Source organism: Zalophus californianus, chromosome 9 (assembly GCF_009762305.2).
Source record: "Zalophus californianus isolate mZalCal1 chromosome 9, mZalCal1.pri.v2, whole genome shotgun sequence".
Lineage (NCBI taxonomy): Eukaryota > Metazoa > Chordata > Mammalia > Carnivora > Otariidae > Zalophus > Zalophus californianus.
In genome coordinates, this window is record NC_045603.1 from 17,212,004 (window position 1) to 17,226,445 (window position 14,442).

The following is a 14,442-nucleotide window of genomic DNA, read 5'->3' on the forward strand; positions in this document are numbered from 1 at the left end:
AGAAAAAACAGCAAATAAAGCCTAAACCCAGCAGGAGAAGAGAAATAGTAACGATCAGAGTAGAAATCAATGAAATAGAAACCAAAAGAACAGTAGAACAGATCAACGAAACTAGGAGCTGGTTCTTTGAAAGAATTAAGAAGATTGATAAACCCCCAGCCAGACTTATCAAAAAGAAAAGAGAAATGACCCAAATAAATAAAATCACGAATGAAAGAGGAGAGATCACAACCAACACGAAAGAAATACAAACAATTATAAGAACATACTATGAGCCACTATATGCCAGCAAATTAGATAACCTGGAAGAAATGGATGCATTCCTAGAGATGTATCAACTACCAAAACTGAACCAAGAAGAAATAGAAAACCTGAATAGACCCATAACCACTAAGGAAATTGTAGCAGTAATCAAAAATCTCCCAACAAGCAAGAGCCCAGGGCCAGATGGCTTCCCAGGGGAATTCTAACAAACATTTAAAGAATTAATACCTATTCTTCTGAAACTGTTCCAAAAAATAGAAATGGAAGAAAGACTTCCAAACTCATTTTATAAGGCCAGCATTACCTTGATCCCAAAACCAGACAAAGACCCCATCAAAAAGGAGAATTACAGACCAATATCCCTGATGAACACGGATGCAAAAATTCTCACCAAAATACTAGACAGTAGGATCTGACAGTACATTAAAAGGATTATTTACCACGACCAAGTGAGGTTTATCCCTGGGCTTCAAGGTTGGTTCAACATCCACAAATCAATCAATGTGATACAATACATTAATAAAGGAAAGAACAAGAACCATATGATCCTCTCAATAAATGCATAAAAAGCATTTGACAAAGTACAGCATCCTGATAAGAACTCTTCAGAGTGTAGGGATAGAGGGTACATACCTCAATATCATAAAAGCCATCTATGAAAAACCCACAGCGAATATCATTCTCAATGGGGAAAAACTGAGAGCTTTCCCCCTAAGGTCAGGAATTCAGCAGGGATATCCACTATCACCACTGCTATTCAACATAGTATTAAAAGTCCTAGCCAGGGCAATCAGACAACAAAAAGAAATAAAAGGCATCCGAATTGGCAAAGAAGAAGTCAAACTCTCACTCTTTGCAGATGATATGATACTTTATGTGGAAAACCCAAAAGACTCCACCCCAAAACTGCTAGAACTCATACAGGAATTCAGTAAGTGGCAGGATATAAAATCAATGCACAGAAATCAGTGGCATTCCTATACACCAACAAGACAGAAGAGAGAGAAATTAAGGAGTCGGTCCCATTTACAATTGCACCCAAAACCATAATATACCTAGGAATAAATCTAACCAAAAAGGCAAAGAATCTGCACTCAGAAAACTATAAAATACTCATGAAAGAAATTGAACAAGACACAAAGAAATGGAAAAACGTTCCATGCTCATGGACTGGAAGAACAAATATTGTGAAGATGTCAAAGCTACCTAGAGCAATCTGCACATTTAAAGCAATCCCTATAAAAATACCATCCACTTTTTTCAAAGAAATGGAATAAATAATCCTAAAATTTGTATGGAACCAGAAAAGACCCCGAATAGCCAGAGGAATGTTGAAAAAGAAAAGCAAAGCTGGCAGCATCACAATTCTGGACTTCAAGCTCCATTACAAAACTATAATCATCAAGACAGTATGGTACTGGCACAAAAACAGACATATAGATCAATGGAACAGAATAGAGAGCCCAGAAATGGGCCCTCAACGCTATGGTCAACTAATCTTTGACAAAGCAGGAAAGAATGTCCAATGGAAAAAAGACAGTCTCTTCAACAAATGGTGTTGGGAAAATTGGACAGCCACATGCAGAAGAATGAAACTGGACCATTTCCTTACACCATACACAAAAATAGACTCAAAATGGATGAAAGACCTAAATGTGAGACAGGAGTCCATCAAAATACTAGAGGAGAACACAGGCAGCAACCTCTTTGACCTCAGCCGCAGCAACTTCTTCCTAGAAACATCGCCAAAGGCAAGGGAAGTAAGGGCAAAAATGAACTACTGGGACTTCATCAAGATAAAAAGCTTTTGCACAGCAAAGGAAATGGTCAACAAAACCAAAAGACAACAGACAGAATGGGAGAAGATACTTGAAAATGACATATCAGATAAAGGGCTAGTATCCAAAATCTATAAAGAACTTCTCACAGTCAACACCCAAAGAACAAATAATCCAATCAAGAAATGGGCAGAAGACATGAACAGACATTTTTTTTTAAAGATTTTGTTTATTTATTTGACACAGAGAGAGACACAGTGAGAGAGAGAACACAAGCAGGGGGAGTGGGAGAGGGAGAAGCAGGCTTCCCGCAGAGCAGGGAGCCCAATGCGGGGCTCGATCCCAGGACCCTGGGACCATGACCTGAGCTGAAGGCAGACGCTTAATGACTGAGCCACCCAGGCGCCACCACAGACATTTTTTTCCAAGAAGACATCCAAATGGCCAACAGACACATGAAAAAGTGCTCAACATCATTTGGCATCAGGGAAATCGAAATCAAAACCTCAATGAGATACCACCTCACACCAGTCAGAATGGCTAAAATTAACAAGTCAGGAAATGACAGATGTTGGTGGGGATGCGGAGAAAGGGGAACCCTCCTACACTGTTGGTGGGAATGCGAGCTGGTGCAGCCACTCTGGAAAACAGTATGGAGGTTCCTCAAAAAGTTGAAAATAGAGCTACCGTACGACCCAGTGGTATAAACGTACCGCTACTGGGTATTTACCCCAAAGATACAAATGTAGTGATCTGAAGGGGTACGTACTCCCCAACGTTTATAGCAGCAATGTCCACAATTGCCAAACTACGGAAAGAGCCAAGATGTCCATCAACAGATGAATGGATAAAGAAGATGTGTATTTATACACACACACACACACACACACACACACACACACACACACACACACAATGGAATATTATGCAGCCATCAAAAAAACGAAATCTTGCCATTTGCAACAATGTGGATGGAACTAGGGGGTATTATGCTGAGCAAAATAAGTCAGTCAGAGAAAGACAAGTATCCTATGATCTCAATGATATGAGGAATTTTTAATCTCAGGAAACAAACTGAGGGTTGCTGGAGTGGTGGGGGGTGGGAGGGATGAGGTGGCTGGGTGATAGACATTGGGGTGGGTATGTGCTATGGTGAGCACTGTGAATTGTGTAAGACTGATGAATCATAGACCTGTACCTCTGAAACAAATAATACATTATATATTAAAAAAAAAAAGAAGATAGTAGGAAGGGAAGAATGAAGGGGGAGACGAACCATGAGAGACTATGGACTCTGAGAAACAAACTGAGGGTTCTAGAGGGGAGGGGGCTGGGGGAATGGGTTAGCCTGGTGATCGGTATTAAAGAGGGCATGTATTGAATGGAGCACTGGGAGTTATACGCAAACAATCATGGAATACTACATCAAAAAGTAATGATGTATGTAATGTATGGTGATTAACATAACATAATAAAATAAAAAAAAAAAAAAAGAAATGCTGTGGGTCATTTTATGCCCCATCCTCTTATATGCCCCCAATATAACAGGCAATATATCATGCCTCAAAGAATGTTCTCTGGTCATCAGACCCACCCTACAAATGAATGGTGCCATCTCTCCTGTCAGGACCACCAGGTATTTCTTTAGAAAGTCTAAAGATGGAACTATTTCCCACAATTCGCCTGTCAAACTGTTGCCATGTTTGTCTTTAAAAAAAGGTAGGGGAGGAATGGACCTTCAACATAGGAAAGCGATAGAAGTGTATGTACCTAAGTGAGACAGATTTGGGTTTGACTCCTGCCTCTGTCCCTCGTTAGCAGGTTACTTGACTTCCCTGAGCCTTGTGCATTCTCATGAGTAAAACTGGTTACTCTGAGTCCTAAAGACATATGATAAATAGTTGATACATTTTTAAAAATTAATGAATAGGCTCAATGCAGTGCTGGGCTCATGGCACATTTCTAGTAGGAAAGATCCTTCATCAGCATTTTTTATTTACCCAGGTATTACCTATGGTATTATTATTAATAATAATAGTTAACATTTGTTGCGCATTCACTATTGCTACATGCTGCACTAAGGCCTTACATGCTTTATCCTGATAAATCCTTATAACAACCTTATGAAATAGATACTATTATTATTCAGATTTTAAATGATTGGACCCAGCTCAAAATCCTAGGGCCTGTGTTATGGGAAAACAGTGAACACTAATAACCAGTTAGAATCTGAGGGCTGCCACTTAGTAGCTATTTGACTCCAGGCTGTATCTTATCTTGTCTGAGTTTTAATTTCTCCATTTATAAAGTGGCTTAGGAATGCCTGTCTCCAGGAGTCATGGGGCAATCAAAATGAGGGGCGGGGGCTGGGGGAATGGGTTAGCCTGAAATGCCTGGCACATACTAGAGTCTTGTTAAAATGTTTGCTATTAGTTCCAGCCCTGCATCCTGACCCAGACTCCCCAGGGCAGAATCTTATTGTGTAGCAGGCAGGCACATGCTCTCCATACAGCAGAGATTCTCTGACTTGAGAGTACCTCTAAGTCAATGGGAAGCTTGTTAAAATGCAGCTTCCTAGGCCCGGGAGTCTGACTCAGTAAATCTGGGGTGGGGCCCAGGGACCCACACTTTTAACACAACCTCCCCACTGATTCCGCCAACACAGCAGTCAGTCCTCAGATCATAGCTGGAGAAATAAGACTGAGGTAGAATATCCCAGGCTGGTTTTTTGGAATTACGCTAACTCATTGTAAACACAGTGTTGGAAACTCACCTTTGTAGCTTAGCTTTAGCATTAAGCTCAGAAACTCTTTCAATGAATGTAGTATTTCCAAAGATATTGACATTTCTTTAAATGCTCTCTTTCTAGGGGAGTGTTCAATCTGGAATCGAACTCCAAGTAACATTACATTTGAGTCAGCCCAGCCTCTTGGCTCTTCTGTGTTCTAAGTATTTTATTTTATTTTTTTAAATATTTTATTTATTTGACAGAGAGAGAGACAGCGAGAAAGGGAACAAAGCAGGGGGAGTGGGAGGGGAGAAGCAGGCTTCCCGTGGAGCAGGGAGCCTGATGCGGGGCTCGATCCCAGGACCCTGGGATCATGACCTGAGCCGAAGGCAGACGCTTAATGACTGAGCCACCCAGACGCCCCCTAAGAGTAGTATTTTAGAGATCTTAAAATACCTGCTGTTCGTAGTAGTGTGAGGCAAAGTCAAATTTTTAAGGTAGCCAACATGTCGGTTCTATTTCAAGAAACAGCATTAATGATAAGATTTGGAGATAGAATATTTATGGAACATTTTGATGTTTGTGATAAGAATAAATGAAATAATCATGTATTATCTATAGGCAAACTGTGTTATTGTTACACAGTTAATCTGTTTGCCTGAAAATATTTGTTACATGTTGAAGCTCTAGGCTCTTTGTGGATAAAAACTTTGGCTGGCCTTGGAAAAGAATTTTTTAACTAAAACCTTAATTGTTTAATTATCAGCTCAATTACAGGGAACATGTGAACCCATACGCTTTTAAATTCATGCCTAAAAGGGGATGCTGTCTACACCCTTAATAAAGTGAGAAACAAGGGGAAATTGTTTCCTCATAATCCAATTTTCACAGTGAGGCTTGACTAATTTAGAATGACTTTCTAGAACATTAAAGAATCCCATTTAGAGTGAAGAGGAAAAAAATTCTAAATCCAAATCCTGTGGAGCTGTGTTCTACCAGGGAGGAATGTGCATATGAAGTCATGACCCCCTGATGACCGTCTCTACTCCCACGATCCTACATCTAGACTGTTCTCCCTGTGGCTTTTCATTACGGTCTTAACAATCGTCATATCAACTTATCACCCTAGCTTTGTGAAAAGGTTCCTTTTGGGGAGAATTTACAGGAGGTATAATTGCTTAAAGAGAGTTCTTTAAGACTATAACCCTTAGTGCTACTATTGTCTGTATGGTATCTGTATTTTTTTGATCATCAATGTACTTTTGTACATCCATGTTAATCTTCTGAAAGGAAGAAAAAAGAGATGGGTGGTGGTGGTAGCTCATTTTGATTATTTTATTTTTAAGTACATTTGTAGGCTTTAGAGCCAGACAGACCTGGATTCAAATCCCACCTCTCCTTTTTGCCACTATGACTTTGGGGATATTTCTAAGCCCTGGTGTTCTTCATTCATAAAATAGTGTGAAACAGGAAAAAATAAAATATGATAGTTGCAGTGATTAAATGAAATGATGTGCAGGCCTTAATTCTTTATCTGAAACCTGTGGGACAAAATATGTTTTGGGGTTCAGAATTATCCACATTTTAGAAAATTAACATGGTACATAGATAGTACGTTCCATACAATTCACAGCAGGGTCTGGGACAGTATCTGTAACCAAACACATTGATCTTTCTGCAGCAATACATATAAACATATAGTCCTTATAAATACTGTAAATAAAGACTATAAATAACAGTATGTCCGTCCATGTCAAGTTTGAAGCCAAATGAATTTGCACAAACTTACAAGAACCTGTAGGGACTATAAAGAACATTGAACATTCCATTAGAGCAATCCAGGTGTTGAGGCCAAATGGATTTGGGCCACTTACCAAGGACTTTGGAATTCTGGACTCTACAAAGAAACATGACACTGTCTAGGATGTGGCAATATGTCTAAGACATTATTGAAGCTTTTACTTAAACAGTACTTTGTGTCAGACAGTACTTTGTGTCAGACACTGCACTAAACTTACTGCCTAATAAATCTTCTACTTTGATCAAAATTGTGTGAGGCTGGTGTTAGTATTCCCATTTTATGGGTGAGGAAAAAAAGGCAACAGAAGTTAGTCACTTGCTTAAGGCCACACGACTAAGTAAGAGTGGCACTAGATTTTGACTTCAGATAGTTTAGCTCTAGGGTGTGCCTGTGACCCCCATGTTATAGACCACATGTTAGCTCTTGGCCTCCTTTGGAAGTTAAGAGATGAGTTTAGCTCTTCTCTCTATATCGCAAGGCCATAAAAGCATTGTCATGTTGAAGCAGATCTTGCTCAGAGTTAAATTCCTTTTAACTATGAAACTTACACTTACTTATTAACATCTGGCTTCATTTCACCAAGGAATAGGAATGGCTTGTAAAATATATGCAATCCCAATGATTATGGTGAATAATCAGGGGAATTAGAGCAAAAGGGAAAAGAGGAATTCTTCCGTGTGAAATTATTTTCTCTATTATCTATGTATAATGTAGCCTGGGTCCAGTGTATGTCAATAAAAATTTTATTTTGTGGATCTTTGAGATTTTTCTTGTCCTCAAGTCATCTCGTATGATTGAAAAAAGAGTGTTTATCATCCATATGTCTTCTATCCATGCCAACATCTGTCATCGTTAAATTGTTTCACAGGTTAATTTCAAAAACAAGCTGAAGTTGGCCCTTATTGGTCAGAGCCTCTTTGGACAGGAAGTCTACAGCCAGCTCTGCAAAGAGGGCCACCGAGTTGTAGGCGTGTTCACAGTGCCAGACAAGGATGGAAAAGCTGACCCGCTGGGTGAGTGTATCTTGGAACCTACTGAATCAAGGCCTCTGCACTGACCCAGCCAGTACAGGCCCCAGCTCAGACCCCTTACCCCTCATTAGCATGTCTACACTTCTACTTCTTTGCCACAGGCTCCAAAGACCCAGCTGCCACATCTACCCTGCCTTCACAAGCTAAGTCTGATTTCATGATAGGGACTCAATTCTCCTTTCTCCTTGGGCCCAAGACAAAGGTGCAGGACCCCATCATATTAAGAGTTTCTCCACTTACCTCCAAGGTAATCACCAGGTCCATCAGAGGAATTTCCAGGCATATGTTTTTTCTGAACTATGCTTATGACTTTCCAAAAGTGTTATGGAACATCTAGAATAATGTCTGATTCAGAGGTGCCAGTGGAAATGAAGGGAGGGCCACATCCAAGAACAGGAATCGATGTGGGGTCATAAAGAGTGCATTTATGTCAGAACGAATTGTAGCTGTGACTGCTGGGCTGCTAAGGTAAGGTTAAAGAAGATAGCCATCCTCAGAGCAAACCCTCAGTGGGATTCTGATTTGCAAGCTATACAGTTGACCCTTGAACAATACAGGGGTTAGAGGCGCTGACCCCCTACACAAAGATCCACGTATAACTTTTGACTCCCCCAAAACCTAACTACTAAAAGCCTACTGTTGACCAGAAGGAAGTCTTGCTGATAACATAAGCAGTTGATTACCACAGCTTTTGTATGTTATAGGTATTATACAGTATATTCTCACAATAAAGTAAGTTAGAGAAAAGAAAATGTTACTTAAAAAAAATCGTAAGGAAGTGAAAATACATTTACAGTATTATATTTATCAAAAAAAATTCACCTGTAAGTGGACCCACACCATTCAAACCTGTATTTTTCAAGAGTCAACTATAGTTATGTTGCGAATAGGTGTAAAACACAGAAATAGAAACAGTCTACAAACTGTCCAGAGAGGGAATAAGAATGAGCAACCGGACATCTTCGCTTTTGAATTAGATCTTCACAAATCACTGGTACGATATGCAGATTGGTTGGGAAACACTGATCTGTGATAACCCTTAAATTTTATCCTTTTTTTTTTCTCAAAAGCAGCAGCTCTGAGGTTTATCCTAATTACTGTTACTACTTTAAAAACTACTATATTTTAATACTATTTTTCAAGAGTCAAGCTAAAAAAAAGTTGGGTCAAGAGCACATATGCACATATGAACGTAATCACTTGATTTAGAAATTATCCTTGTTTCAGAAAAAGGTTATCCCAACATGGAGAATTCTGAGGGAAACTGCCTCATGAATTTAGACGTGGCTCCCAAGGCAGAAGGGAACAGATTCCTATTACTGGGACTATCTGTGTTATTATTATCTATTCCCACCAGCCTTGTGTGGGGGATATTTCGGAGGACTCATATTTGGGATATCAGATTGGCTATTGAATCAGGGAGACCCCAAATAATATTAGCTTATGTGACGTAGAAGTCCATTTCTCAAGTCTGAGTTAGCTGTTAGAGCTGTTGTAGCAGCTTTATATCGATCACGATGCAGGCTCCCGCCCTTTTTGTTTCATCTTTATCAACACTGGGCTTCCATCTCATGGTCCAAGATAGCTGCCTTTAGCCCCAACTGTCAATTCTGCATTCTAGCAAGCAGGAAAGGAAAGAGGGGAAGCAGAAGGCAAGGCTTTATTCAGGATATCATCCAGAAGTTGCACATATTAGTCTCACTGGTATCCCACTGGCTAGAACTTGGTCACAGGCCAAATCTATTTGCAGAATAGACTGAGAAATGTAGATTTTATTCAGAGTGGCTATGTGCTCAGCTAAAGTACAGGAATCCTTGCTAAGGGACGAAGGGGGGCAACTAGCAGTCTCTGCCATGTACATGAACTTCAGAATTGCAAGCATGTGAGTCTTAAAGTTCCTTCCAAAGGATGTCCTGGGAAACTTTCCCTAGTGTCTGGTCCCAGGGCCGGGACCTCCTGTCTATTGGTCATGACCATTTGGGCTGCTGGCATAACATAGATAAGAAAAAATACCAATCTGACTTGTAGAGTAGGCTGGGATGTGGTACAGATGGAGTTAACAGTATATGTTTTGGAGTCATGGAATTAATTCTGCCTCTGCCACTTACTTGCTGCATGATGATGGGCAAGTTACTAAAACTCACTAAGCTTAGTTCAACAGCACCCATCTTACACAGATTAAATGAAATGAGGTATATAATATGCGCTGCCCTGCATCTAGTTCATGCAAAGGGATCAAAATGACAATGGCTAACTAGTCTTGCTGTCGGAATAGTCAACTAAAGCAGCCAAAAATAGCCCTGGGGCAGCCACAAATCAATATGGAAGAATAACCGGTGGATACCTCAAGCCTATTTCAGTGGTGTATATTTTTAAAAATGAAGACTTCTAAGTTTCTCATCCCATTTTTCTTTCCTAGTCTAACCTTGCACAGTTTTCTCCCAATTTTACCTTTGAACCACCATTTATTCATTTTCCTATCACCTGAAAATGAGTTGTTTACAGTTTTTTGAACATTTTATGAACATTCACATTTTGTCAACATTATTTTACTGGTCTCTCCCATTCTTCCAAGTGAATTGATCAAGGCATTGGCTTGATGGCCAGATTCCTTCAGGACTCACTTAGGATTTGGAATTTAGGCTTTCTAGTGGAAGCATCATCCCATCCAAAGTCAATGAAGGTTGATGATCCAAAGGGAGAGAAAGGAAAGGGAGCCCAAAAACACAGATAAAAAGCCTTACTTGAAGCTCTTAAAAATTACCTAAAATGTAGTTGCTTTGTGTTGTTGAGAAAATAATATATATGCTTAATATACGTAAGGTATGTAGTTAGTAAAAGTGATATCTTATTATGGAAAAAAATGAGCTAGTGCTGTCTGCACTTTGGAGGGCCATTCCTCTTCCACACAGAAGTAGATGGAGCCCTTCCTTTGGGAAAGGACATTTTCCACAGGAAAGAGCCTTGGATCTTCTCCAGCATGGCAAAACCCTCACAAGGAGCATGTATTCTCCATTCTTGGCCTCTCTCTTCCACTAAATTATCTGATTGGTGAATCTGGGAGAAGGAACTAGACAAGCCCAGCTCAGCTCAAAAACTTTCTCTTTATCTTTTGGTATCTGTTTGGCAGGGAGAATGTGTTTAGATCTACAGTTTGCCTTGTGTTAAAAGAGACTTCCCTCCAGGAAATAGGCTTGGGAAGGGGCTCGTGGTTTTCCATGTGTACCAGAGGCTGACTATGTCTAATCTGATTGCTGATGTACCAGCACTTGGCTCCAAATCTAACAAACAAACAAATATTCTTTAAATGGCTCTATCAGTAATAAAGGTATAATTTTTTTTTAATCTATGAAAGAAAAAGCTTCAGTTAAAATTTTAAAATGTGGGCGCCTGGGTGGCTCCGTCATTAAGCATCTGCTTTCGGCTCAGGTCATGTTCCCAGGGTCCTGGGATCGAGCCCCACATAGGGCTCCCTGCTCGGCGGGAAGCCTGCTTCTCCCTCTCCCACTCCCCTGCTTGTGTTCCCTCTCTTGCTGTGTCTCTCTCTGTCAAATAAATAAATAAATCTTTAAAAAATAAATTTAAATGTTATCTAGCTACAAACTTTTGAGTTTAAATCTATTATGCCTCAAATATATAGCTAAAAATCACGTTATGAAATGGGCGGATCATGATAAAATTGTAACAGGTCAAATTCTGGTCACAATCTAAATTGTTCTTCGCCATGTTTTCTTTGTCAGTGTTTCATGAAGCTGTAAAACTGTAATGTGTGAATCCATAGCCATATTAACTTATGGACAGTTTTTTTGTTTTTGTTTTTATAAAAATAACTTTCTCCTCCATGCTCAGCTCTAGCTGCAGAGAAAGACGGGACCCCTGTGTTCAAGTTCCCCAGATGGAGAGTCAAGGGCAAGACCATAAAGGAGGTGGCAGAGGCCTACGAATCTGTGGGAGCTGAGCTAAACGTGCTTCCCTTCTGCACACAGTTTATCCCCATGGATATAATTGACAGCCCAAAGCACGGCTCCATCATATATCACCCCTCGCTCCTTCCAAGTCACAGAGGAGCCTCTGCCATCAACTGGTAAGAATTTTTTTAATTATAGAGAAGATGGGCCTACTTCCATTGCCCTATAATCTTTCTGTTTTTTTCCTATGGCATCAAGAAAATAGCTATGCTTGAGCAACTGTGAGGCCCTGACTGATTGCTACTCTTGCATGAACTCCCCTGAGACTTCACAGTGCTGCATTGGCTAGGCAGCATCTTCAAGAATAGCCTATGGAGTACCGGCTCCATTGGATAGAACTTGGTAATTGAGCAAACAAAGGTTCTAGAGTCAGACAAGTTTGGGTTATGCTGGATTTCTTGATCACGGGACTTCTGAGAACCTTTTATATGTGCTTTAGTGAGAGCATCATGATCTCCAAGAGGGAATCTGAGTACACAGTGTTCCCAAACTTATTTGACCATAGAACTTTTTTTTTTTTTTTTTTGCCTAGAGCATCTCAAGTACATTTCACGGAATGCTGAGTTATCTGAAATTATCTTCTTTGTTCTATCTTCTCCCGTTTAACTTTAAGCTTCTTGAGGGAAGGGACTATGGTCTAACATTTTTATTGCTGCAGGTACACTGTAAGTCCTGAATACCACAGGTGCACTTTTCTACCTTCCCTCATTTACCTGTACACCTCCCTGATATCGCTGTCTCAAGTTATTAAATAGGCAGAGAACTACACTGAGTTTAAATGTAGTGAATGACATTTCATTGTATTTGGCATGAATTCTTTTTTGCTCTTGTAATCATACTGTCTGGTTATCTTTGCACTTAAATTTGTATTTTTTTCTCATTTCACATTGTTCCACATGCAGAATCACTGGATCAAAGTATATGAATGTTTTTGGGCATCTGGGTGGCTCAGTCGGGTAAGCGTCTGACTTCAGCTCAGGTCATGATCCCATGGTCCTGGGATCGAGTCCTGCATCGGGCTCCCTGCTCAGCGGGGAGTCTGCTTCTCCCTCTCCCTCTACCCCTCCCCTGTGCTCGGGCTCTCTCTCATGCTCTCTCTCTCAAATAAATAAATAAAATTTAAAACAGACCAACAACCAAAACCAAGTATATGAATATTTTCAAGCCTCTTGAAAACATAATGCCAATTAGTTCCTCAATATTTCTGAAAAGAGTGATTGATTGATTCATTGACTTAGGTTGTGCTTGATTAGTAGCTCCAAGATTTAAAAATTATTTAGGTCTTGAGCATGGATATGATGTATTACTTCATGCTCTCTTAATATGAGCCTAGCCTCTGATACGCTTTTATATGTATATGTCCACATATACAGCTTATTGTTTATATTATACGCTCTTATGGGCCAACATTTTCTCTTAGGCTAAGCTTTTTTATCCCCCCAAGATTTTATTTATTTATTATTTATTTATTTTATTTATTTATTTATTTGAGAGAGAGAGAACGCACACACTTGTGCATGCCCTTGGGGGTGGGGCGCAGAGGGGGACAGAAGGGGAGGGAGAGGATCTCAGATCTCAGGCAGACTCCTGGCTGAGTGCTGAACCCTACTGGGGGCTTGATCTCACAACCCTGAGATCATGACCAGAGCCAAAACCAAGAGTCGGAAGCTCAACCGACTGAGCCACCCAGGCACCCCTAGGCAAAGCTTTATAGAACATAAAATGCAAAGAGTTGAATTAATCAACCATCTTTTACTATAATTTACCTAGACAATCTAGAGCTAATTCTAGCTCTGACTTATACCGAAATTACATAACCTAAATAAATAGTTATGAGAACTAATAAGTTCTCATCTACTGAGTACCCTCTGTCTTATTTTCCATTATCTTATTCTGTCTAATATAGGGTCAGGTACAATATAGGAATTGGACCCAGGTGGGCAAAATTGCTTGATGCCACAGTAGAAAGCTGACAACTGGCAGTTAATGAGTGGTAGTAATGACGGATTCTAGTGCCCTTTTGAATGGACTAGAAGTCATTAATGTGTATTAACAAGAAAGACTATAGATATGGGAATGTATAAAATCGTGGTACTATTAAGTAGTGCTTTTTATGAATGCTGACATCTCCTGGCTGTACTGTTAATTTCTCACAGTAGTTCCCTCACTGTCTACTTTCCACTGTAACTACCTTGCACTTTATTTATTTATTTATTTATTTATTTATTTATTTATTTATTTATTTATTTTAAGAGAGAGAGAGAGAGAGAACTCACACATGCGAGCCGGGGGGCAGTGGAAGTTGGAGAACGGGGAGGGGCAAGGGAGAAGGTGAGAGAGAATCTCAAGCAGGCTCCACACTCAGTGAGCCCAACATGGGGCTTGATCTCACGACTCTGAGATCATGACCTGAGCCAAAACCAAGAGCTGGCAGCTTAACTGACTGAGACACCCAGGTGCCCCACTATGTTGCACTTTAATATCACTAATTCATGACTTTGTGTACATTAAACCAACATTGTAAGTTGAAGTTCTTCTTTTCACAGGACTCTAATTATGGGAGATAAGAAAGCTGGGTTTTCTGTTTTCTGGGCTGATGATGGTTTAGACACAGGACCCATCCTTCTTCAGAGGTCATGTGATGTCGAACCCAATGATACAGTGGATGCACTTTATAATCGGTTTCTCTTTCCTGAAGGAATCAAGGCCATGGTTAGTATATTTACACCATCAGGAAGAATTTAATAAAGCTTTAGCATTTTAGAAATATTTTTCTTTTATTGAGAATTTTCCCATATTAATTTTTTAAAAAGTATAAAGTTGAAAACAAAATTAGACTTTGTATTTGCCAATAGGATGGTATATTTAGAGT

At 39.8% G+C, this 14,442-nt stretch overlaps 1 protein-coding gene across 1 annotated transcript in view; it reads left to right on the forward strand.

Moving 5' to 3' along the window:
• ALDH1L2 (aldehyde dehydrogenase 1 family member L2) overlaps window positions 1-14,442 on the forward strand; it is a 64,373-nt gene that overhangs the window by 8,943 nt on the left and 40,988 nt on the right. The window contains 3 exon segments of the mRNA XM_027595304.2: window positions 7,440-7,584; window positions 11,452-11,686; window positions 14,117-14,282. Coding sequence (XP_027451105.1) covers window positions 7,440-7,584; window positions 11,452-11,686; window positions 14,117-14,282 — 546 coding nt within the window.